Source organism: Hemibagrus wyckioides, linkage group LG17 (assembly GCF_019097595.1).
Source record: "Hemibagrus wyckioides isolate EC202008001 linkage group LG17, SWU_Hwy_1.0, whole genome shotgun sequence".
Classification (NCBI taxonomy): domain Eukaryota; kingdom Metazoa; phylum Chordata; class Actinopteri; order Siluriformes; family Bagridae; genus Hemibagrus; species Hemibagrus wyckioides.
This window is the reverse complement of record NC_080726.1, coordinates 10479521-10506840: the sequence shown is the minus strand read 5'-3', so window position 1 is coordinate 10506840 and position 27320 is coordinate 10479521. Positions and strand designations below refer to the sequence as shown.

The window sequence follows — 27320 nt, the reverse complement described above, 5'->3', positions numbered from 1 at the left end:
CCTTTTGAAATGTCTGAGTAGTGGAACTATGTCATTTTGCTGCTAGGAGCTAACAGGCCTCTGTCTGTACATGACAAAATCAAGAGCAGCAATGAACTGTGGCAACTGCTGTATGCGATCCAGCTGAATATGTGAAGAAATTACACACCAGAATTCTAGTATATGCCTGGGTAAAATGTTGTGTTTACACAGCTAATCAAAGTAAATGCCCCTCTGTTAATGAATGGGATACATTATTTATTCAACCAGCTGTTAAAAAGAAATTAACCTTCATGCATGCTCAAGATATCGCTGGTTAGGAAGCAGCTAACACTCTGTGAAGTGGATAGCACTGCTATAATGGCATCATTATGCCTTAGATACGAACATCACAATGACCTTTGTCCTGTTGGCTGTACTTTTATGTATGTGTGTGTGTGTGTATCTGTGTGTGGTATCTATAAAATATATAGAAATTTTGGCACCTACTTAATATCCGTAATTTTTCATGTATACACGTTAATGTGTTTATAATGTGTTAAATGGCATATGCTTAAAATAAGCCTGTTTAATAGCTCATATGTAATGACACGCCATAGCTCTGACTAAAAACTGTGAATTTTGTATTCTTTAAGGTGACATTTTCTGTCAAACGTGTATTCATAATCCATTTTAAATGTGTTTATAATGTGTCTAAAACCATATCTCGATATGCCCACGGCTGTATAATTACTCATAAGTAATCATGGATATTATAATCATTTAGAATAGGACTTTATAACTCATTTTAAACTTTTCATAGATTAATGTCTCTTTATAAATAAACATCATAGACACTAATGCTATGGTGTACTGATAGCACAGGTTCTGATTTGTATCTTGAGAAACTTTTTCTTCATACAATACAATTCTTATAAAAATGATTTTATAATGCATTCTGTGATTTATTATTTATTCATACACTGATGCATTATAAAATTGATACACACTGATGCATTGTTATGGATATAACTGTAAATGCAGTTATACAGCTTATGACAGGTACTGTATGATATTTTGTATGCTGTATAATAATGCATTACAAATATATATATATCATTTATACTCATAGGAAGACGTACAGGACATGCTGAAAACTTGCTTGATAGTTAAATCGTAGCCTGATGATAATATGTTGCATCTCAGGATAATTGAGAGATTGATATTAATTTTATAATTAATATAAATTTCATATTATAAAATATTATAAAAATTTTAAGTGTTTTGTAGCTTATTCTACCATTCAAAATTAAATATATATATATATATAATATATATATATATATATATATATATATATATATATATATATATATATATATATATATATATATATATATATGTAAAGGATTTTTGTGAGGTAAAGGTGGTTTGCTCGAGATGAATTGAAAAGAGCCTGATCCACTCTTAGGCTTTGTAGCAACCAGCACATGAATTTCAAAAAGACATCAATAACAGATAGAGGGATGTGCGCTCCCACCCCAAGCAACTGGGGAAAATCACATACAGGGTTTTTTTTTTTTTAACATTTAATCAGCATTTTGGCAGTAAAATGTCAGCAAACATATTATGTTTTTTTCTTTCTGACAATGCTGGCTCTTTCCAAGTCTTTTCCATTTTAGCAAGTATGAAAGAGTTGACATTTACTTTCATGCTAAGTATTTCAGCATTTTATAATTCGGACACTTTTGCCTGGGGCACATACACGCTTACAGTCACTTCAGATGCATTAGCTGCATTATAGTGGGATCAAACACAATGACCTGGTTGATTAGGTTTATTCTCTTGCATAGTGATGAGCTGTCTTCACTGACTTCATCTCAGTAAGCTACAAAGCTTGTATATGGCCTATAGGCTCACAGTCGGAGCGACATTTTAGGTTCATGCATTGAAATAACACATTATTCTTCAAACAAAACACACAATGGTAACACTGTACTGTTAGGTTCCCTTCACTAATATCATTTACTATTTAATACTGCAGAAGTGGAAATACAGGGATAATTGTACTTTGTTACTTAATAGAACTCTACTTAATAGAATTCCGCACAAATCTCAAAGCTCTTTTCTTTTCTTAAGAGTAGAAATTTGAGAGTATAATTTATCTGTACACTTTTTACCTTGTTTAAATGTTAATAAAATACTAGTCGACCAAGTTCAGTAGCCTTTATTTGTCTCACATACATTATTGCACAGTGAATTCTTTCTTCAGATATCCCATGCTTGGAGGGTTGGGGCCAGAGCACAGGGTCCGCCATTATTCACTGCCCCTGGAACATGGGGGGTTGAGGGCCTAGCTAAGGGGCCCAACAGTGACAGCTTGGCAGTGAACCTAGAGCTTCCAATCAACTACCCATTGTCTTAACCACTTCAGCTACCACAATACCAGACTAGTGTTGATTGTTTAATCCATGATTAAATTTGAAATAAATTGAATAATTTGGTAAAAAAAAATATATTGCACAATGTTACTAAATATTTAGAACTACAACTGGATATACTGTAACTCGAACCTCACTGTTGAATGTTGCAAGTTAACTGCTAACTTAATAAAAGTTCATATTGATTGTCATCAGTAATATCAATTTATGCACGCCTATCATAATTTGTCATATTTAATTTATTTTCTAAAAGAAAATCAATGTCTAGAAAATAAGTTACTTTTAGTAATGGTGTTTTAATGCTGTGTTCATGCAAACTCATGTGTTGAATGATCAAGTAAAGAAGCCTTAATGAAAAGTGTTAGCTCTTTTGTTACATAGTAATGTTGAGAGAGCGAGATGACTAGTTCACTCTCTTTCATCCCTTTACCTTGCTTCTGGCTTGACTATAACTCATGTAGGTGAGGCAACACCCACGCAAGGTCTAAATCTGACAACAGCCTACTCAGCAAAGTGCCAGCTTCAAAGTGTAGAGTCAGGATGTATGCATGTACGTGTGTCCCTTACAAAACACATGTGGAGGTGTTCTTCCTCTCTGAAACCTGCACTAAAATCGATCCTAGCTACAAGCCTCTTTGCTCGTACTGCTGATCAGACGAAGACACAAATAAACTGCTCTCGGGTCCTTTCCGTCTGTACTCGTGAATTATGTATTAGTAGGATATCCATACCATGGTGTCTGCAGACTGCCAGAGACACGGCGCTGTCGACCGCTGTGGTTTGCGTGTGTACTACGAGAGCACGCACATCCATCTTACCTTACAGCCATTAGAGGTGAACAATGAAAGAAGCACCGCCATGATGAGTTACCACGGTACAAAAAAAATCAATGTGTTCCATATGTCTCCCTTAGTGTTCCTCTATTAATGTGCAACCAACTTCTGATTCATCACACAGGAAAAAAAAACACAAATTAGACCGTTGCACGACACAGTGTGATTTACTGGTTCGTCTGTTCGTGTCCTGTTTATGGGAAAAACAACACCTGCAAAACCTGCCTGAAATCCATTTCACACTTTTTTAATGAGAGATGTAAAGTGCTTGTTATTGCAGAGTATAAAAGGTGCTGAATAATTGATGTGCAATTTTTAAGATGAAATAAGACTGAGATAATGGAAGGAGGTAAATGTAAATGCAGATGAATACCTACACTTTAAGATTTGATGTAAAAGGTCTGAAGCACAATACAAAGTCATTGCATGAATCCGTACTGGTCTAATTGAGGATAGTTGCACTGAATAAGCCTGGGTCAAGTCTTGTGCTTTAAAAGCATATCTCAAATGTTGATGCCACTCAAATGCTTCCTGGCATTCATTAGGAACATTCAGCTCACAACTGCTAAAGGTCAAATGCAGAGTGGGCTCTTAATTGGCCTGGGGCAATTAGAATGTTGTTATCTTCAAAATTACTGCATTAATGGACTCGTTAAATTGGTCATTAGCCAAGGAGATTCAGACAGCCATGGACGGTGCATTAGATTTTATGAGCAAAAATTCAATTACCATGCAAAACAAAAATTAGCATACAATAGTCTCTTTAGGGCAAGGACAAGAGTGCATTTACATTGTCTTTCAAAGCTAATATACCTGGAGTAACTATTTTCCACCAACACCTTCATCTTTGTCTCAATATTTTTCATAAAATTGTAATGATTCTCTTTATGTAAAGTGTTCATAGGGCTAAACGACACCTATATAAACCCTTTCTGAGAAGTGACATGAACATATCTATGAACTTATGAAAGCTAATTCCAAAAATTATCACCTGTTGTAAAGACGTCTTTAAACAATCATGATATGAAGACATGTGATTTAAGGTTGTGTAATAAAACATTTATGTTACAGTGTCATGACAACCTGAAACCAAACTATTTCTGTATCATCAGAAAAGAATAAATAAATAAAGGAAAAAATAGTGGAAGATAATCAGGGCATGAGAAGAGATTAAGATTAGGGAGTTAGGCTTGTGGACTTATGCCATAACACAGAATATGAATGTTGTTTGTTACTGATATCCATCACCATTTCTGAAAATGCCCTGAATTCCTAAAGGTTTGGATGTGTAAAACATGCAAATTTAATTTGCTTGACATAGGGTCTACAGAAGAATACATGAGCAAAATAACACATTTTGTCTGCTTTGTGTGAAAAAAGTGCAAAATGCGGGATGTTTGTGCAAATAAATTAATTTAGCTTCAGAAATGCAATTTACTAAGCAACTTAAATTCACTTCCAGAACGGAGATCTGCACGCATGTGCATATTAGTACCACCGAAATGCAGGCATTGCATTTGTAGAATCCTATTTCCATCATTTGAAGTCATCCAGAAGGTTGATCGTGACTTAGAAATTAATTTTACTGTAGCTAAGTTAGTTTCATATTCACTGCACATTCCTGCCTGTAATGGCAACAGCATTTAAATAGAGGCTGTGAAAAGGATTTTATTCTCAGGTACGTTATTAACAGAGTAAACACTCTTTTATTTTCTGTTCATATTCAATTTGTACAGTTTGTTGATGCTTCTCGCTGCTTTTAATTGACAGTACACTGGATGGGTAATTATGCATGTGTGGCAAGGTTCACATTTTATTTACCTTTGCAGGAGTCCCTTAGAGACTCACCATGGCTATCAAGAACAAATAGCACACGCAAAGTTTACATATTGTTCCTCCCCCGACCTGGCATGTAAAGTAATTTACTCAATTATTCTTTATCACCCGCAATGTGCCCACTATTTGCAAACACTATTTATTCCATTGCACATGCAAATTAACAAATGTTATATGGGATCTTATGTGTGAAGTGTCATAATGTGTGCCATTTACAGTGTTAAATTATGTGAGTTATATGAGATTATGACAAAGCAAAATGCTTAGAAAGTGATGAGGTTAATGAATGATCTAATTGATGAGATCTATGGTTCATTACATCTCATTAGAGGAAGAAAAATAGGGAGTTGAAATCACCAATAGAATGGATATATGTATTGCATACAGTATCTATGAACAATTATACAGATGTAGACATGTAATATAATAGCAGTTTTATCATATTTACATGCAATGATGGCCTGTCATGATTTTAGATGAGAAAGTAAAATCATAGCAATGCTGTTATAATAATATTATACTATTAACAATGATATTATTAGGGTTCAGCAATGCATCCTATCACAAGTGATGTGTTATTGATTTATCAGCGACACTGAATGAAAAAGAGCAAGTCACATAAAGATCCTATCTAAGGGGCATTTTTAATGTTTGTAATTTGCTCACCATTAAATCAGCCTCAGCCTCTCTTCTCCATACCAAAATAATCAGCTTTAAGACATTACTTAAATATCAAATAATCTGATCATGGGACCAACAATGAAAGCTTAAACTTTAGTCGGTTTTATAATTATCTTTTTTCCTTTCAAGATAAACTTGGAGTCCACATCAGATTATATGTCATTGATACCCATCCCATTGCCCTGCTGGCTAGTACATTTTTACTAGTCGTCACGGTTTGCAACTAAATAACAATGTCTAAAAACACTTGTAAAGGTACAGCAACAATGGCAATCATTAAAATGCCTCATGCTGCTTATTGTTTTCTATAAAGCACCTGATTAATTACCTCCTTAACATATGTCCATTTTTTCTGACTAGTCAGCAACAACAAAATTAGTGAAATATGCCTCTGTTGTTCATGTGCCTTCAGAATCTAGCACCTTAAACCACCATCATGGCCTACCTCTTCCTCTCACACTGACAGTAATTGCCTATTTTAAAGCTCTCTATCTTACACAGAGCTAAATGGATTCCTAATGGACTTGTTACACCATTAACAATAGACAAATAAAATATATAGCGCTGTATGACATTTTAAAAAGTCTTCTGGTAAACAGCATTAACTCTGTCATTAAGAAAGGAAAACCTTAATTCCATTAAGTTTGTTAAAGCTTTATTTCTCTATATTTGGGTAATGAGTTAATGGATAAAAAGCCTCTTTATAAGTCTGTTGCTCATGTTGGAATTAAACATGTGTAGAGGCATTGTTAAAAACAAGTTAAAATGAGACATTTATTGACTGGAAATTTTAAGCAAATAAAAGTGTGTTGTACGTTGCATTTTAGTCAATATGGATAGTTTGGATAATGGTTTGGGTAACTTGATAATGGATAAGACATTAGAAACATTTTGAAGAGGCTCAGGCAGATAATCATACAAATGTCAAAGGTTTAGTTGGACACACTGTGATTCTATATTGGTTAATATATTATAAATTACTGAATGTCTTTACAGTATTACAGTGTCTTACCGTAATAATCTAACAATTATATCCTAGGTATAATGAAAAATTCTGCTTGTCTTACCCTGTATATTATTAGCAATTTGCAGCCTAGCATGGTGTACATAGCTTACAGTTATATATTTTAGCAAGTGATACAGTGAGTACAGTGATAGATGAAGTTTATGAGCCTTGGTTCATCAGTTTTATTTGCTACATCAGGTTAGCCAATTACAAAATATTAATTCACTCAACTTATTGAGATTCATCCCCGTTTTTTTAAGCTGGACATACTGTAGATGTTCCACCATATTTAACTTGACCTCTCTAGTGCTCTGCTTATATGCATAATTTTCAATTCAATTCCATTTTATTTGTAGAGAGCTTCACTAGTGATTGTCAAAATGCAGCTTTACAGAAATCCAGATTAGATCTACATCCATAATGAATAAGCCAGAAAAAGTTGCTGAGATGACATGAGAAAGAAACTTTAAGAGGAGCCACACCAAAGGGAATTTATTCTCTTCTCTCTAGAATAGCAGCTAAGGGATCGACTCAACTTGGACTTGCAAAAAGAATGATTTATGTCCCAATTGTTGAACCCAGAACCTGGAACTTTAATTTAAATTATGGACTTCACATATCTTGAGTTATCTAGTCAAGTTTTTTTCTAGCTACAATAACATAAATAACACAGATTTACAGTCGACACTATGTTCAAAAGTTGTGGGTTAACATAACAAGCATGTTTTAATAACAAACTTGTTCAGTAGGAAAGAGAAGGGACAACGATTATTTTTCTTTCCCTAACTGCTGGCTCTGAATGTCCCAAGTGCATTCAGAGGCATATGTCAGATTTATTGCGTTAGTTATTGTTACCTAACTGTAAGTTAGGAATAAAACATGACAGGGTCTGCTTTTAGAGGAAAATAATCAAACAGGGGTGGTGTAATGCAGACCAACATGAAGCGGAACAGTCATTCCCTGTTCCCTGTCATTTTTCTACAAGTTAATAAGGCAATAAAAATGCAGCTTGTTAGAAAGAAAACAGAAAGGATAAGTTCTCTGCGCTGAAAACTTTTCTCTGTGAGAAAACTTAAATATACAGTTTTAATCTGATTGAGTTACTGAGTACTGGTGCTGGAGATTCCTTCCATCAATGTTAAATAAACTTTTAGAAATGATTTTATAATTTAGGATAGACTATGGTGGATTCAGAGATAATCTCAGAAACTCTGTGAGCAAGGGAAGAGTATTCATCTCAAATGGGATGCCAGTTCATTACAGGGCACCTTGCATGCACACTTGGAGAAAACAAGAGAAACTCACAGACAGTAATCAGAGCTCTGGATCGACCTGGAGAATGATACTCACTGCGGCCCCAGGCTGCCTATACAAATATGTCTTTTACTACAAACCTGACAGGTACTTTTCTGTGTGCCAATAAATATACATCTAAATATTGTAAATATAATATAAGTATTTATATGCTGTGTGTGTGTACATGTCGTATTTATTTCAAGATCCCTTTTCCGATATACACACCATGGTTTTGGATCTTGTTTAACCTATGATCAGTGGCCACCTGCAGCAAAGTGCCGACTGGCTGTAAGTGTTTTAGGGTAGCGGCATCCTGTCTACAGCAAGAAACAACAAGCTTGGATTCCAGTAATCATCGCTTCCTGCACACACACACACTGACCGTCTGCAGCCAGCAGTTAAAGCAGTCTAATTGCACAGAGGGAAGCTCTTGGCTTCTTTAAACACATTAGTACCAAGACCAATATGCCAGCTGCACTGGAACAGACACCACCACACTGCTGGACTCCCTCCTTTGGCTCTTTTTTGGTGTGATTTTGGCAGCACAAGTGTGAATCAAGTCCAGATTCCAAAGTGAGAAGCTTTGACACTCCTCAGCTAAGATGTTCATCATTTTCACAAGATGATAAGGTTCGGTATATCACATTTGATATTATAACTTTGTTATAATATAATTTGTTCTTTTTAAATGCTCATAAGCATGTAATAGATATACCATTCTCCACCTTTTTTCATCACAGGTTGCATTTCATTCCATGCTGGACTTAATGTTTATACGTAAAATCAATATGTCTAATCTCTGAGAAGGGAAAACATTTAAGGGGTCATTTATGGAAGAATATACTGCATATAAGTGCATGGCTGCTTCAGCATCAGGTAGTTTTCCTGTTAGCCACGGCCTAAGGGAGCACTGAGGTATTGGTGGCTCAGATTTGAGACTACTGAGACCTTCATCAGCAGCGAGACAGGGGTAGAGTACACAAGGTCAGCTCTCTGGATTTATGATGTTCTCTCAATGCAGTAAATGGCACAGAGGAAATCAGGAGCATGCCTGATACCAACCATTTCATCACTTTGACTTCTTTAAGCTCTGTAAAAAAATATGAGCTTTGTCGGGTGCTGGCATTTCACTGAGATTATGACAGATCACTGCTAAGTCTGCGCGTTTCAATCCTTATGGTGGGAGGAATGTTTTTTTCCAGCTATGGTTGGCCTGGGTTGAATTGATAACAGTTGTCTTTAGGGCTATTCAAACCCTTTGTATATATACCTCATCAGTGGATTTACAATTATGATCTGAGCTTAACCCCATTGTGTCAAAACAAGACACATCCTAAGATTTGGCATTTATTGGTACATCTTTAAGCTATTCATGGAATTCTGACAAAATCCGTAGACCATTTCTGTTACCACAGGCTCTTTTCCATCAAATATCTCAAGTCCTGTACCTTCTGCTTAACCATTTGCCCAGCATGCTATCTTTGTGTTAAATGAATAAAATAAAATGCTACATCTTTTACACTATCCTCCACATTTAGCTGCTATCTGTTGCCTACAGCACAAACAAGCAACTTGAGCCTCAGCTAGGCTTATCATCAACTTTCTGTTCTGTGTGTATGCATGTGTTTGTGTGATTTCTGGAAACAACAAGGGATGCTACTCTCTCATCTGTCTCCTTGTCTCTCTGTGTCTGAGGGAGATAGAAGGATGTGGGCCAGTGGAAGTGTGTCATCTGCTCCAAGGCTTTGATGGGTTCTGTTTCTGTCTCTCTGGGCTTCAATGCTGCTCTGTCTTGTGCTGAGCTCACTCACACCTGATCACCTCGCTTCTCGCCTTTATCTGCCTAGGCTGCCTTTGCTTCCAAAACCCCCTCCAGCACTTGCCATCTCACATAAACCCCCTATTCTTAGGCAGAATTCAAGCAGACTCATGCCTCAGATTCATTCCTCAGAAAGCAGTCGTTTTAAATGCAGCTCTGTTTTGTTTGAGATACAGCATTAATGCTCATTTAAGGGTTTGCACAAATTACTTTTTTTCCCTTTTTTTCATATGCAGGCAGAGAAATGAACATCTCTGAACAGATATCCTCAGCACTAGAATGTCTGAACAGCATGAAAGAGTGAATCTCAATTAAACAAAGCTGTGTCTGGAAATTCAATACATTTCATAGGATGAAATCTCAATGAGTTGTTGGACACAACAGGGAGCTGAAATGAGGTTATACGAAATTATAGGTTATCGAAATAAGAGCTCTTAATTCTGAACTGCAGACTATACAAGCACATGATAATGCTTTTGAGCAAGAGTGAGGATCCAGCTGGTCTTTTTTTTTTTGTATCAGTAGGACTCCTCAGCCTCAGAGGACCCTTGAGAATATGTGCTGTTATATTCACAATGGCTAAATTGCAAAAAATTGGAATGTGGAGGAGTTCAAACTGAGCAGCCCTGATGATAAGATGCCTTGAAGCAAATGAACTACTACAGAGTTTTTCTCTGCAGATTATGCAACAATTGGAAATACCATATCTAATTAACAAGAGATAACAATACATGTGTATCAGTACTCAATATGTAATTAGCACTTTTTGTCTGTAAAGTTCAACTTTAGTAATACAAATTCTTGTACATCTCTTTATCTAGCCAGTGTCATAAAACCTATCCCGACTGTTCAAGACATTACCCTGTTTTAGGGACACTGTATTGACTAATTGGTCAATGTGAATTATTAATATTTGTATGTCTGTCTATTGTAGCGCTGAGGGACAACCGGATTGAGCTGGTTCGAGCTTCGTGGAAGGAGCTGACCATCAGCATCAGTGAAGTGACTCTCTCAGACGAGGGACAGTACACGTGTTCGCTCTTCACCATGCCCATCAAGACTTCCAAAGCCTTCCTTACTGTTCTGGGTAAATGTTTTTATAGCTCACATACTCATCCTCATCACTCTCCTTCAGCGAGTGATGCAAGTCAAACTGGTGCTGACAAAGCTTAAGGGCTCCTAATGGAAGCATTCCTCTAACAGCCGCAGGAACAGATATGAGAAAATAAGCGAGAATATTTCATGTTTTTAGATGGAGGCAGTAGATGGAGCCTGTTCTTTCACCTGATCTGAATATATACACATCCTTAAAGACTCTTACCAAAAACACACTGTATTTGTATACATAATGCACATGACTTGGGAGATGTTTGAAGATCATCATGCAGGAGATTTTCTTCAAGATTTCAAAATCAGTGTCATACATTTTTAGAAATAAATGTCATCATTCTATCGAAGGGGCATAATTTAAATTATTAGTTTGCATTGTTTACCTGGGAAGATGCATGTGGGGTTTTTTTATTTACATGCTTGGTAAAGCACAGAAAGGTAATCAGGGCAAGGGTCAAAAGCAGTGTACATGGCTCAGAATGTGCACAGACGCTAAGGTTGGCAAGGACAAATTGGGTTGTCCTTCACAAGGACACAGTGCATGTGTATATTCTGATGAACAGGAAGTAAGTTTGAAATGGTCATTTAGAACTCAGGGAACAATGCTTTCTTCTAACAGGTAGGTGTAATATCCCAGGCGGATGTTGTACACACTTATATCATACCATTTTTGTTCCAGGAGTGCCAGAGAAACCAGAAATCACTGGCTTCACAAGACCTGCTGTGGAAGGAGAGGATGTCACGCTCACGTGCACAACATCTGGAAGCAAACCAGCTGCCGACATCCGATGGTTCAGAAATGATAAAGAGGTGCAAGGTATATAAACGGTCATTGACAATTCAGCCCTATTTGACACATAGCATAGTTTCACATTTTCACACCAGTCTTGGTCCTGAGGGAGCACTGAACAAAAAGGTTGACATTTATTCACTTGGATGACTCCAATTTCCACAAAAATGGCAATTACTTTGACAGGCCAGTTGGAGAAACTTGGGGTTTGGGGTTTAGCAGCACGTAATCAACTGGCATAACAGCTGTCACTGAAATGGTCACCTACTCATTATTCTCAAAAGAGAATAATGAAAAGAGAGCTCATCAACATTATACCAACTACTCCAGTACACTGTGATCTAATGAGTGTACTGGATATTCTCCAGCATGCTTTCAGACATACAAAATAGCATTGCTAGGGTAACACTTCCAAATGTCCACGTTTAACAAAAAGCATGCAAGCTTTCTTAAAATCGGATGGTCTACATAGGACAGCAACATACACAAATCAGCCATCACATTAAAACCACCTGCTTAAAATTGTGTAGGTCCCTCTTGTGCCACCCAAACAGCTGTGACTCATCGAGGCATGGACTCCATAAGCCCTATATCCTTTTTATCACATCCAGCATTAACTTTTTCAGCAAATTGTGCTACTGTAGCTTTTCTGTGGGATCGGACCAGAGAGGCTAGCCTCTGCTCCCTTTGCACATCAGTGAGTGCCCATGACCATGTAGCTGGTTCACTGGTTGTCCTTCCTTGAACAACTTTGTTAGGTACTAGCCACTACATACAGGGAACACCACACAAGACCCGCCACTGTGGAGAAGCTCAGGCATCTAGCCTTCACAATTTGGCCCTTGCTTTTTTTTTTTGGCTTTCCTGGTTCTAACACATCAACTTTGGGAACTGACTGTTCACTTGATGTATAATATATCCCAGCCCTTGACAGATGCCACTGTAACAAGATCATCAAAGCTATTCACTTTTACCAATCAGTGGTTTAAATGTTATGGCTGATTGGTGTAGTTACTCATCACATTTGCATTAATGCATATACCTAAGGTGCAAAATGGTAGTGTTTATACAAATCAATTAATTTTGCACACACAGGACAATTTAATTACTTAAGTCAACAAATGTAAATTAGATGAATTTTGTGGAAGCCTATTTCTTAAACTATTGAGTAAATAAATCAGAATTATGTATAAATATAATAAAAAAATCTGAATGTATGAGAATGTATGTTCTTAGAATAATAATTTATTGCTGCAGTAAAGCTGGTTTCATATTACATATACACTACCAGTCAAACTTTTGGACACACCTTCTAATTCCATGGTCTTTCCTGATGTTTATTTCTTTCTACATTATAAAACAATGCTGAAGGCGGCCGAAATACACAATAATGTCCTTTGAACAGTTGATATTGAGATATGTCTGCTACTGATGCTCTGTAAAGCCTTCATAACGGCTCTAATCTGAGTTGGTGTTAATTGGTGATTTCTGAGGCTGGTAACTCTAAATGAACTTCTCCTCTGCAGCAGAGGTAAGTTTTGGTCTTGCTTTCCTGGGATGGTCTTCATGTGAGCCAGTTTCATCATGGTGCTTGATGGGTTTTGTAAATGCACTTGACAATACTGTTCTTGCGAGAACTATTCCAGAACACCTGACCTTCGTGTCTTAAAATAACAACGGACTGTTGTTTTTTGTCATTAAATATGGATTACTTAAGTCCATGTGTGTTATTTCATAGTTTTGAAATCTCCAGTATTGTTCTAGAATGTAGAAAATAAATCCCTAAACAAAAAACATTGAATTAAAAGCTGTGTCCAAACTTTTGACTTGTCAGATGTACTTGTCAGGAAGTTGTGGATGCAGAGACTATAAACAAGGTTATGGAAGGCAAACAAGACATGACGTAAACAAAAAGATGACAAAATGACACTGTAACACAAGAAACTACGTACACTTTTTAAATACTTAATTATTGAATTGAAGTGTATCAGTCAGACCCATTGATACAAATGTATAAAATTAAGCACCTAGCCATGTAGTCTGCATTAACGTTTGTTATAAAAAAAAAAAGGGGTGGGGGGTGTTCTGAAAAGCTAAGTGAACATTGGTGTAATGCTCAGATGTCCTAATATTTTTGTCCATATAGTGTATATTGAGGTACTCATCAGGCTGACATGTGACACAAAGGATCATGCGACATGCAGGGGCTGATGGGTAACATAGTCAAATGCTTATTTTGGCATAATCATGACAATAGTACAGTACTGCCGTTTTTAATTCTGATGCCAACATTTAACCAGAGCCTGTGAAAATGAATTAATTTCCTTTTACATTATTATTAAAATGCACACGCATGTCTAGAAAAAAACAGATCTCACTTTAATTTCAGTTAGATTTGAGTTTCAACTTACTTCCTACTAGAGTCTCTGATTCCTGGACTTGCTGCAGCAGCCAAGTACAAATTGCACAAAAACCTTTAATTTATATATGGGTTCCTCCTCCTACTTTTCATGTTACCTCATTTATGAATGACGTAAATCACCTGCAGCACTCCCACTAACTGTATGCAAACATGCAAATTAGAATATGTTATCTGGGGCCTTATTAAATCAGGGCCTTCTCCTAGAAACCCATTGCTTTTTTCTGCTCTAATGAGGACAATGACATTGAAAATTCTGAGTATAAAGTCTGGGAAGCGTAACATTGCATAGTTGAGTCCAGAACTGCACCGGTGATTTACTTAGATTAACTCTGAAATTCTGAAACCATCGACCACATGTTCAAGGTAAAGTTTTGATCCATTTATGTGAGTTTATGAGTCAAATTACAACAGAGTTTTAGTGCATTACACTAAAGTTGAAGGCACTGGATAGGAATTATTTTCACTTCAGTGGGCACATCCACCCTGCGGAGATGGCGAAATATGGTCTAGGCATTTCACTAAGGGTTTAAGCAGGCGAATGGTTGATGGAGCATGAGTAACTGATGGCCTGAGACTTAGATAAGCGTTCCTGACTCAGAAATTGTGTTCACGTACCATGCAGTAAAATGCCAGCACTATGCTCCAGCACAGCATCACATCCCGCCTCTATGTCACTCACTAGTTTTCAAAAGAATCCGTGATCAAATCTGGTGTAGAGGAGAGGATATGCTCTGTAGCATTATAGTCAAAGCCTAAATAAATTTGACACAGAGGGATGCAGAAAATTCGAGAATGTGATATATCTGAAGTCCTATAGATAGGCACATACTGTGCTTCGATATCTAGAATAATTTTAAACTTTGGTCAAACTTGCAATGCAGTATATGTAAGCAATTTCAAAAACTTTTAGGATATCTCAAGACGGGTCCCAAAGGGAGAAGCACACAATTAGACGAGCATTTCCTGTATGCTAATTTTAGTTGTGCCAGTTTTACCTTGCTCATTATACAAAGCAGTCCTGCAAGGTATTTTGCCTGTATTTAATTAAAACAGCTCTGTGGAATAAGTCATCAAGACACTGTGCTCTCTCTCTCTCTCTCTCTCTTTCAAGCGAGTGACCACACATTTTTTTCTGTCATCTGGTGTAACTCATAACAGTGGGTGGTGATATTGTAATAAAAGACACTTTGGAGGACCTCAAAGACATCGATCCTCAAATAGAAAGTGTGAAGTGGGTCTGTTCCGGAGGTGGGGTGCAAAATTGCAGCTTGTGTTTTAGACAGTTCCACAGTTGTTCACAGTACATAGAATAAACAACATAGCATAAAATGAATAAATATTCACAAACACAAGCTTGAACAATGCACCGACTTGTTAAATATGTATGTGTAAATATCAGTTATGATAAATAAGTTTAGCGAGTAAAAGACTTTAACAGTTTGCTACAGTAAGGTCGGTGCTGTGAATTTGCTTACTGTACTTTAGCATCAGCCTCATGACCTTTACTTTTTATATTAGCAAAATATACTTGTTACCTTTATTATACACCAAGTACAGTATGCCAGGGCAGGGAGGCATAGTGTCTTAGAGGTTGGCACATTTACCTTGCACCTCTGGAGTTTTCACAGAGTGATTCATCGTGTGCACAGTGTTTGCATGTTCTCCCTGTGCATCAGGGGTTTCCTCTAGGGACTCCTTTCCTTCCCCCATAGACATGTGTTGTAGGCTGACGGGCATTTCTAAATTTGTCTGTAATGTGTGTGTGTGTGTATGATTGAGTGCACTGCAATGCGATGACACCCTGTCCAGGGTGTCTCCTGTCTTGTGCCCCAAGCTGCTTGAAATAGACTCCAGGGTACAGAAAATGGATGCATGCAGTATATCAATATTTATACCAGCTGATTGATCAGAGATTTAACGGTATCAGTGTTAATTCCAAATAGAGTTTTAGCTCTGTTATGTTTTATGCAGTTAAAAGTCTGTGATCAAATCTATTGTAGACGATCATTTCTACTCCGTAGCACCAACATCACAGCTTGAGCACCATATACGATGAAGAAGAAATGTAATTTTTTTCTCCATTTAATTGCAAAATGGAGGGTGGTGTGTATGCTAAATGATGAATTTTGCAACTTCATTGCAAGTTACAGAGACTTCAAGTGACTTTGGGAATGAAACTTTTAAAAGAATATAACCAAAGGGCAGGTATTACTGTAGCAGAAGCCTGTTTCCATCAATTATGACATTTATGATGTTAATGAGTAAATGTAGCAAAAATATTGTTTTGTTGTCTCAGTGTTAGAATGTCTCTCAAAATGACTTATTTTTTACTCATTATTGCTGATTAAAGTTAATTTCATTATAAATTATCTGCATGTTTGCTCCTCTGATGCTGTCAGCATTTAAGCAGAGCATGTGAAATATATCGTCTTACACTCATGTCTAGTCTCATCATCATCATCATCATTGTCTCCCGCTTATCCGTAGCCGGGTCGCAGGGGCAGCAGTCTTAGCAGGGATGCCCAGACTTCCCTCTCCCTAGCCACTTCCTCCAGTTCTTCCGGGGGAATCCCAAGGCGTTCCCAGGTCAGCCAAGAGACATAGTCCCTCCAGCGTGTCCTGGGAGGAACACCCCTCCAACCTGGAGGGGACAAACCACATTTTCCGGTCGAGAACCGGAGGTGCTGTTCCTCATCACAGCCACTTCGCACTCAGCTGCGAACTGCCCCAGTGCATGCTGTAAGTCCTGGCTCGAAGGAGCCAACAGGACAACATCATCTGCAAAAAGCAGAGATGAAATCCTATGGTGCCCAAACCGGACTCCCTCCACCACCTGGCTGCACCTAGAAATTCTGTCCATAAAAATAATGAACAGAACCGGTGACAAAGGACAGCCCTGCCAGAGTCCAACGTGCACTGGGAACAGATCTGACTTACAGCCAGCAATGAGAATCAACCTCCTGCTCCGGTCATACAAAGACTGAAGAGCCCTTAACATAGTTCCACGGACCCCATACTCCCAGAGCACCTCCCACAGAATGCCACAAGGGACACGGTCGATTGCCTTCTCCAAGTGCAAAAAACACATGTGGACTGGTTGGGCAAACTCCCATGAACCCTCAAGCACCCTGTGAAGGGTATAGCACTGGTCCAGTGTCCCATGACTAGGACGAAAACCGCATTGCTCCTCCTGAATCCGAGGTTCGACTAAAGGTCGGACTCTCCTCTCCAGTACCCTGGAATAGACTTTCCCTGGGAGGCTGAGGAGTGTGATCCCCCTGTAGATGGAACACACCCTCTGATCTCCCTTCTTAAAAAGAGGGACCACCACCCCGGTCGCCCAGTCCAGAGGCACTGTCTCTGACTGCCATGCTATGTTGCAGAGACGTGTCAGCCAAGACAGCCCCACAACATCCAGAGACTTAAGGTACTCAGGTCGAATCTCACCCACTCCCGGCGCCTTGTCACCAAGGAGCTGCTGGACTACCTCAGTGACTTCAGCTTGGGTAATGGATGAATCTACCTCTGAGTCCTCAGCCTCTGCTTCCTCTATGGAAGGCGTGTCAGTAGGATTGAGGAGATCCTTGAAGTATTCCTTCCACCTTCCGACGATATCCCCAGTCAAGGTCAGCAACTCTCCACCCACACCGTAAACAGTGTTGGCAGAGAGCTGCTTACCCCTTCTGAGGCGTCGGACGGTCTGCCAGAATTTCCCAGAGGCCGACCAATAGTCCTTCTCCATGGAGATGGAGATGTCTAGTCTCTTTTCTTTTAAAGTCATTGTGTGTTTTAAATAAATTTTCAATGGATAACACTGCCTTTAATCATTGTTATACTCAAGTTTCAGTTGAGTCTATTTGAGCTCCGGACTTGCTACAGCTACCAAGAAGAAATAACACACATTAATTTAAAGCTTTAATTCTGAATTAGGTTTTATGAATATATGACGCTTAAAAATAGAGACATTATAAATTTTGAAAACTTTGCCATTTTCTGAAAAGCTTTAATTCAGCTACAAATTGTGCATGTATGTTTTTTTACATTCACTTTCCTGCCTCAAAGGATAATCTCACTTTTGTGTAAAAAAAAAAAAAAATCTCTTCCCAGAATTTCTACTAAAAATATTATCTAAACATTCTGCACCCTTTCAACACGTGTAGTCCTGGTTGTCTTTTCTCTATTGTCTGCGGTAATGATAATCCAACCAACTGACTTTAAAAGTTCCCTTATTACCCTGATTTCTTTCAAGGGTTTATCCTCGTGCCATCTCACGTGCCTCTCTCTACTCAAATTAATGTATCAATCATCACAAATAATAATTAAAATGCAAATGAATATACAGTAAATTGAACTGACATGAAAATATGCTGAAACGTTAAATGTGAATATATGATATTTAAGGTATTAAGCCATATTCCTGTTGAGTTCAATGCTCACTTTATTGTACGTCTAAGTCAGGCAGACCGCACTAACAGAACCAAACATCATAGTGAGTTCAATAAGTCTGAGGTTACATAGATTAAAATGATTCATTTCTAAAATGTCAAGCTGTCTTTTTAAGAAATATTGATGAATTTCTTTTGACAAATTGCTGGAGATTTAACTGAAGAAACCAATTTCAAAACCTATAGATAGAAGGTGAATCAATACATGTAGGCATCATGAGGCAAGCTGCCCACTCAGAACCAAACTTGGATGGCTCTTGTTTACCAATGCTTATCTAGATGCGAAAGCTGTCCAGAGTGTGGAGGGAAAAAAAGACGGAAATAAAATCAATATTTTGTTTAGATGGCAAAGACGAGATTTGGATGACAATTTCAAGGACAGGGGAGATTTGTGCATGTGTGTGGGGTGTGTATGTGTGTGTGAAGGAAACAGAGAAAGAGAGAGAGGGAGGGAGGGCAGGTCCGAGTACTGTGCAGTGAACTGTTTGGCGAAGACCCTCCAGGGGACTGTTTGCACTCAGCCGTTCATGATTTTGCTGAGCCATGGCTTTCATGGTTAGTGGATAGGAATGTCTCTGGTGTAAATCCTGGACAGTGGTTCTGTATCAGTGTCCTTTTCTACACCCCTTTGACGAGTGGGAAATTGTCAGTGGTGCTTTTCTCGCATTCCTGGTTTTTTTCCCATTGACTTTATAATACATTTCCAGAAATGTCTGACTAGAATGTTGAAATGTTTCAGACCAGGCCCCAGTGGGTTTGTAGACTTGCAAGTTGCTGCTTTGTTCTGTTGACAAAAGAAATAAGAGAATAGGAATCAATGTGGTCTGTAAAGCAGGGACTAAAGAAAGAGTGCTATAAACTGGGGCAGAACTCTGACATGCTCTCATTGGTGTGTTGTTTCAGGTGTGAAAGAGGTGAATGCCACAGGCAGGTCTTTCACAGTGAAGAGCACCATACACCTCCAAGTGGACCAGAAAGATGATGGAGCTGCATATACCTGCAGCGTGGAGCACATTGCCCTGAACTCCACTCCTCACCAAGTCACAGAGGTGCTGGAGGTCTACTGTGAGTAACATCACGGGATTGAGATTATCTGAAAGCCTTCCAACTTCCCTAAGCCTTATAATAAGCATCTAGATGAGAAATGTTTTCAGATAAGCAGCTCAACTTCTACTTTAATCAGCAAGTTTTAACAGTGCCATAATATAAAATGTTGCAAAAACAATACTGAGTTTTATATCAAAAAGTAATTGGGTATAAAATAGCACCAGATGGAAATTTGCAGTGGAAAATATGTTTTGCATGAAACAGTTTAATTGTGTTTTTCGACTATTATTTATTTATTTATTTATTTATTTATTTATCTATCTATCTATCTATCTATCTAGAAAGAAAGAAAGAAAGAAAGAAAGAAAGAAAGAAAGAAAGAAAGAAAGAAAGAAAGAAAGAAAGAAAGAAAGAAATAGACTTTAATGCTTATTTAATTTACTCATATAATTTACTGTAGCTGACTCTGAATCATTTTTATTCGCCATATACATTTACATGTATTATGAATTTTTCTTGCTGTTTATTCACAACACAATACATTCAACACAAATTTCTCAGACAGCAGGACACAACACAATTAGTTACCCTCCTAATATAACAACAATAATAATAAGAAGAAGAGTGATGTAATAATTAATAGCTATGATATATAGCGATAACAAAATAAATAATAAGAAATATATTGATAAATAGTACAAATAGAAATTTGTAGTAACAAATGCAAGAATCTAGTGCAAGAACCAGGAATATAATTGTTTGTAAAGCATTTAGTGTGAAATTGCTTGTTACTGGCAGGTCAGCATAGTAGTGATTACTGAATGCTGCCTAGCTGCAGCCTGCGTAATAATAGAAATTGGCAATGGAAAGAAGCTGCTTCAGTGTTGTGCAGTTTTTATTATCAGGGAGCGAAATCACTTTCCTGATGGTAGTTTTTGGAATAGGTAATTAGCAGGGTGGGAGGTAAGTGTCACTGATTATTCTTCCTGCTTGCCTCTTTGTCCTGATGATGTGCAGGACTTCAATTGGTGACAGACCGCAGCCTGTGATTTTCTTGATAGTGCATTGCAGCTTCCTCTTTTCTCTGAAGGAGGCTGGACCAAACCAGATAGTGATGGCAGACGTATGGAAGCTGTCTATAGTGGCAGTATAGAATTGCACCAGAATAGCTTGGGGTAGATGGAACATCAACTCCTGAAAGAAATACATCCTTCACTGAGATTTCTAGTTGATGGATGATGTATAGATCTACCATTTCAGATCCTGTGTAATCATAGTGCTATTGCTCACTGATGAGTTATTCAGGATGAGTAGGGAGGTTGACTATGCGTTTTAATACGATGTAAAGCCTAATATTAACTGCATCAGCTAGAGATGTGTTGCTTGGATCAAGAAGAGTTCTGGATCTAAGAAATCTCATCACCATTTTTTAAAGGTCTTCATAATAACAGAGGTGAAAGCTACTGGTCTGTAATCATTAAGGCAAGTTATCTTTGGGTTATTTGGGACTGGGAGGATGATCAATCTCTTAAAGCAATCTGGAACAGTATTCAGCTTTGATAAGCAGTTGAATATGTCTGTTGTGATGGACTGGTGACCTGTCCAGGGTGTACCCCTGCCTTTCGCCCAATGTGCACTTGGATAGGCTCCAGCAGACCTCTGTGACCCTAATTAGGAATAAACCGGGTATAGACAATGGATGGCTGGATGGATGAATATGTCTGTAATTATGGCAGTTGATCAGTACAGTGTTTGAGGGTTCCAGTTGCAATAGGTTTAGAAGCTTTCTTTACATTTATACTCGTTCTTGTTCTCCGATTATACACGGGGTTGGGGGTGTTGGGGTGGTTTGGGTGTGACGACTGTGACAGAGGACTGGCTGAGTAGGTGACAGATTTCGGCACCTGATGGGCCATCTGTCTCTCAAATCTGCAGTAAAACATCACTTTTGAATGAATTTCAAGAATAAACCTGTAAATAAGTGTCAATGGAAAACATTAATTTTTTAAATTTTATTTCAAAATGATCTTCCATCTAATTCTTACATCTAATCTATTTATACTGCATATTTGTTATATATATATATATATATATATATATATATATATATATATATATATATATATATATATATATATATATATATTTGTTTTTCTCTACATTCTCTACAGTGGCAATATTCCACGATTAATTAAAGGAATGAATGAAAAATATAAGGTCTAACTGCCCAAATTCTAATTTTCCAATTCAACTGTTTTTCTCTATCACAGATGCACCTCAGGTAGAGATTGTTCCCTCTTTAATCGTACCACAGGAAGGACAGTACTTCAAACTGGAGTGTACATCTAAAGGCAACCCCCTGTAAGTCAATCACTAGTGAAGAGGCTGTTCATTTGTTGACTGCTTTATTTTGTTTTCAGCTTAAATAGAACAAATAATTCCTGAGAATGACAGGCAGCTTTTCTCCACTACATAAAAAAGTATTATAATAAATCAAAACCCTTGATATTCAGAAGACCTATATTTAGTAAGTAAATCTTAAATAATTACCGAGATATTGTAAAAGCATGGTGAATTCTGTGACCTTTCCAAGCCACAGGCCTGACCTTTAGAAGATTCTCACCCGAAAAAATAATAAAAGGGCGAGACAGTAACTTTTACTGCAGCTTTAAATATCAAACGTATGCAGGTCTCAAACAAGCAAGCTTTCATTATACCAAGCACTCAGGTTGTTCCAATAATGCCTTTTATGATGCAGTATTCAGTACAGCTAATGAAATTTCTAATATAAAATCTGGAACAAATCAATTCTAAAAGTGTGATTAAAAACAACTAACAATGTTAATGTGTGTTAAATGCAGTGCATTGAATTTGTTTATATACATAAATTTTATCTTATATGTCTGATGTTATCAAATGTAGCTTCAAGTCTCATGGAAAATGAAAGTTAAAGCCTTTTATAGTATTTGTCATTTGCTGACAAATAGAAAACTTCCCACGGAAATTCATAAATTTAAGTAAATAAATGATAAGTAAGTATAATTCAAAAAATGTTAAAAGCATTAATGTGGAGAATCTGCCATACAAGTCGCTTTCGAAACAATAACAGATTAAAACTAGTGCATTATTGTAAATTGGCACTTTTGTCAAAAATGCTGGCATATAAAATTTAGCAGTAGCTTCTGACTCATTCATGCAAATATCCAATCAGCCAATCACATTGCAGGAACACAATTCATGCAGTCATGTAGATACAGATCAATCGAGCTTCAGTAAATGTTCACACCAAACATCAAAATGGGGGGAAAAATTTGATCACTGCGACAGTAGTTTTGTTATTTCAGAAACTGCTGATGTGCTGTGATTTTCATAAGTCTCTAGAGTTTCCACAGAATGCTGAAAAATAAAAAATCAGTGAGCTGCAGGTCTGCAGCTGGAAACAACTTTTTGATGATGGGAGACGATAGAGAAGGCCAAATTTATTTGTGCAGACTTATTTGAGCTGGCACAAATGCTACAGTAACTCAAATCGCCAATCTTTAGAATAGACAACATGCCAAACCTAGAGGTGGATGAGCTACCACACCCGAAGACCACATCCGGTTCCACTCCTGTCAGCCAAGGAAGCCAGGAATCAGAGGCTAGAGTGGGCACAGACTCCCCAAAAACTGGACAGTTGAAGACTGGAAAAATACCAAATGACGCTTTTCCAATCTTCAACCATCTGCCACCAACAAATATGCCACACCCAGAGACGCTGAGATGACATTTGTTCCACTGTTCTGATGTGTGATGTCAACATTAACCTAAACACATTATCTGTAACTGCTGGTTTTATGGGTTGCTCTTTTGCTACATGATTGGCTGTATATACTCCCATGCTCCTGATCCCTTAGTTTTATATATATATATATATATATATAATGACCAGAGATGTGTTAAGGGTTTACATATTATTAATATGTAAAGTTATACTGTACATTTCATTTCTCATGATGAAAGACTGGAACTAAATGTGCTAATACTCATTGTTGTAGACCTGACCGAGTGTTATGGACAAAAGATGGTGGTGTGCTTCCTGACGTCGAGCGAATGATCGTGGAAGGCAGAGAACTAATCATCACAAGCCTCAACAAAACAGACAATGGCACATACCGGTGTGAGGCAAGGAACCATCTTGGGACCAACAGTGATGAATATGTTCTGTTTGTATATGGTGAGTTCTTATAAAAAATGCTAACAGTTCCATACAGTATAGTGAAAAAAGATGGTTTCCTTTTTGTATCTTTGTGTTTTTATACTTGTTCTTATTCAAGTGTCATTTCAGCATTCTGCTGTTTACCTTGGTTCTGTCTTACTTACAGTCTTTCAATCGACCATAGCACACACAAATGATGTATACACATGCACACAGACACACACACACACACGCTTTAATGCACGCATAACTCATAACTCATTTTGACCCAGTTTAGTGTTGTGTTATATGGAAAGAGGGAAAAGTGCTGTCGGAGGCAGTATTTAATGGTGAGGCTGAGATATCAGTTGATCCTCAGACGCAGACGGTGCTGTGTGAGATATAACGTATAATTAAGGCTACAAACACACACACACACACACACACACACATTTGTCAAGATAAAACTGGGACGTAGGTAAAAAATATTACCCGTGGACATAGATTTAAAATTAGCAGCCACAGACCAGCGGCTGGGTCAATCATATATGTCAGTGCAATATAGGCAGTCATGCAAAGATGGGGAAATTATTCGTGATTTGTCTGTGCTCAGGATTTAATATGTTTACCGCATTTTCCATTCCGTCTTTTAGTCAAAGGTCATTATTCTCTGTGAGGTAATTATTCGTGGCATAGGCCATTCTCTGTGAGGTGCGATTTTCTCTCGTAGGATTTTTTCTTTTTTTTTTTTTTGAAGAGACAACATATCAACCTGGTGAATAGCAAGCAATATCTGGTTTATACTGCTTTTTAAACAAATGCCTTAACATTAGGATACATTTGTACCATCTCTTGTAATGTGACCTATAAATCAATCCAACTAATTTAACTAAAACCTCAGGCATCTAAAAAGGAAGAAATATTAAGTGAAATTCTAAAGATGTCACAAATGATGAAAGGTTTCAATTTAATTTAAAAACTCCTCCTTGCATAGTGATTCCAAATGATACTTTTTTTTATCTTCATTTTCTACACAATATTTCCGTTTTGGCAATAAATGAACCTTGCTGGAAGTAAAGTGTGTGGAATAATGTGTGGAATAATATAGCTAAAGGGAAGGGAACAGACAAAAAATAAAAGCTAAACCCAGCAAAGGTCATAGCCAAAGGTTATTTTCACTAATGGAGAGCAGCACAGTGTACTCACATCTCAGTGATCTGTAAAAGTTAAAACGATTCACCCTTGACTTCATCTAACCTCCACAAGCCAGCACATCCTGCTGCATTTATCGTCTGCTCATCAGGCAGAAACAGAGAGAGAGAGAGAGAGAGAGAGAGAGGCCCTCATTCACATTACTCATTACTTTTGCTTCTAATTCATCTGAATGTCTTGCTGTGTGCCAATGAGACATTTTTCATCTCTCTCTCTCTCTCTCTCTCTCTCTCTCACATACACACACACACACACACACACACACACTGAGTCGTCCAGCCTTTGGATGAAGCTAATTTGCTAATGGCATGACTGCTAAGAGGCAATAAATGTCATCTGAAGTCACCCAGGCACTATTCATCTCCATTTAATTTCAGCATTTTTATGTGCCTACCAGTGGTAAACATCACAATCTAACCACGTAAACTGATGGATATTATATGATAGCATATAAAGAGCATGGGCAAAATAATAGCAATAATAGCAATGTGGACATTTTTTGCAATGACTCTTGATAGAATTTATAATTGAAATTTGTTCTTTATTATCCTTTAACTATTAACCGCTTGAAAAATCTGAGAAAATGGAAAAGAGACTAAAAAATCCAGGTCGCCATTTTGAGATACATTTTTATAAACAGTTCATGTGAAAGATATAGCATTCACTGTGTGAATATTTTAAAGTACGAGACTATCATTGTAAGGAGGAACATGACGTAAGAGGGACAAGCACATGATGGCTTGAAAATTAGATGGCAGCGTTCATTTGAAGCCTGACTCATTCTAAACCCAAACTGTGCACCATTAGCTTCCCAAAGCTGATATTTATGACAGGGTTTCCATTTGGAAACGGCTCCCAGGACAGTGGAAAATACCAATAACCTTTTGTAATGAGAGCACAGAAATTGGACCTTGAACACTTAACATATGCAATATAGTAAGATGTGTCATCTGGATAGGATTTTCTTCCCTTTACCTACTCCCAAATGACCCATATGCTAAGTCTTGGAAATTAGATACTTGCTATTGATTGCCATCTCTTTGTTTTCCATCCATCCTTTCAGGATTAAAAAGCCTGATGAGTATAGTTTTTATTCATCACGCTTAATCAGCTGTGCTATATCATACAAACATGAATTTGCAATCACACAAACATGAATGTTGCTGTCTGATGTTCAACACTCACGGTTGAAGTGAGATTTAGGTGATGAAGGCACCATTTTCTGGGCTTAATTTTTCAAGCCCCTTTGTGTAAGCTTACTTAGAAAGAGACTCACTAAAACTATAGCTATACTAAAACTATATAACTAAACTTGCTAGGCAGCAAACCATATAATTGGCAATTTTAAATAATTTATTTATGTCATTTGTGCATACAAGTGCATTGATTTTTTTTCTAAAACAGCATTTTAAAAACTAATCCATAAATAAAGACAAAGAGTCAACAACAAGCTATTTTAAGCAGGATGTGTTACTTTGTGGTAGCTGATGCGCTGCAGTGGGTGAGCTGCATTACTGGACAATTTTGTACACACTGAAGTTAGAAGAAGCTCTTTCACCATTTAATCTTTTTGTCATTTTATGCTTTTTATGTAGTTTTGTTTTGTCACTAAAAGTAAATTAGCTGTGCTATTAATATTCTTTTTATACAATTAATGGATGTTTGGCATTTATTACCAGATGTACTTGAATATGAAGAACATTTAGCAGCAAAGTTTTGTAATGCTGGTGGGAATATTTTCTTCAGTTTAGCCCATGAAAACATTTCAACTTTAATAAATGATTCGATAAAATGATAAATGAGGCCCATTGTGGGAAGAGTTCAGTTTATGTGTTGAGATCTCAAAATTGGTGTATTGGTTCATGTCAGAAATTTTAATTTTACTAACAACAACGAGGTGTTTAGACTAGGTGTAGTTTTTCAGGGTTCCTTGTTTGTGAGTTTGAGTTGTGACACATGATGATGAAAGACTAAATGACAAAAACAGTCTGTTTATAACACTATTAAAGCCAAGCACAATGATGTATGAGATACAGTGGGATTTTCTTAAATCATTTCAGAAATAAACAGTTAATAGCCATTGCCTCTGACCATTCATATTTCACTCAACCTTTACTTGAGTATGAAATGTACAGTAATTACATAGCTAGCTAGAGAACTGGTTTAGAACTAGTGCAGTTAGATTATCAAAATTAATCTGCATTTTTACACAGCAGTTAGATCCCATAGATTAACAAATGCACCTAG

The 27320-nt window shown here is 37.3% G+C and overlaps 1 protein-coding gene across 9 annotated transcripts in view; it reads left to right on the top strand.

Moving 5' to 3' along the window:
• The window catches only part of cadm2b (cell adhesion molecule 2b), a 162898-nt gene that overhangs the window by 124551 nt on the left and 11027 nt on the right, over positions 1-27320 (top strand). For 8 of the 9 annotated variants that reach the window (XM_058412889.1, XM_058412892.1, XM_058412887.1 and 5 more), the window contains 5 exons: positions 10805-10957; positions 11660-11797; positions 19541-19702; positions 21955-22045; positions 23722-23900. In XM_058412889.1, coding sequence (XP_058268872.1) covers positions 10805-10957; positions 11660-11797; positions 19541-19702; positions 21955-22045; positions 23722-23900 — 723 coding nt within the window. The remainder of the gene's footprint in view (positions 1-10804; positions 10958-11659; positions 11798-19540; positions 19703-21954; positions 22046-23721; positions 23901-27320) is intronic. The other variant, XM_058412895.1, reaches the window with a different exon arrangement.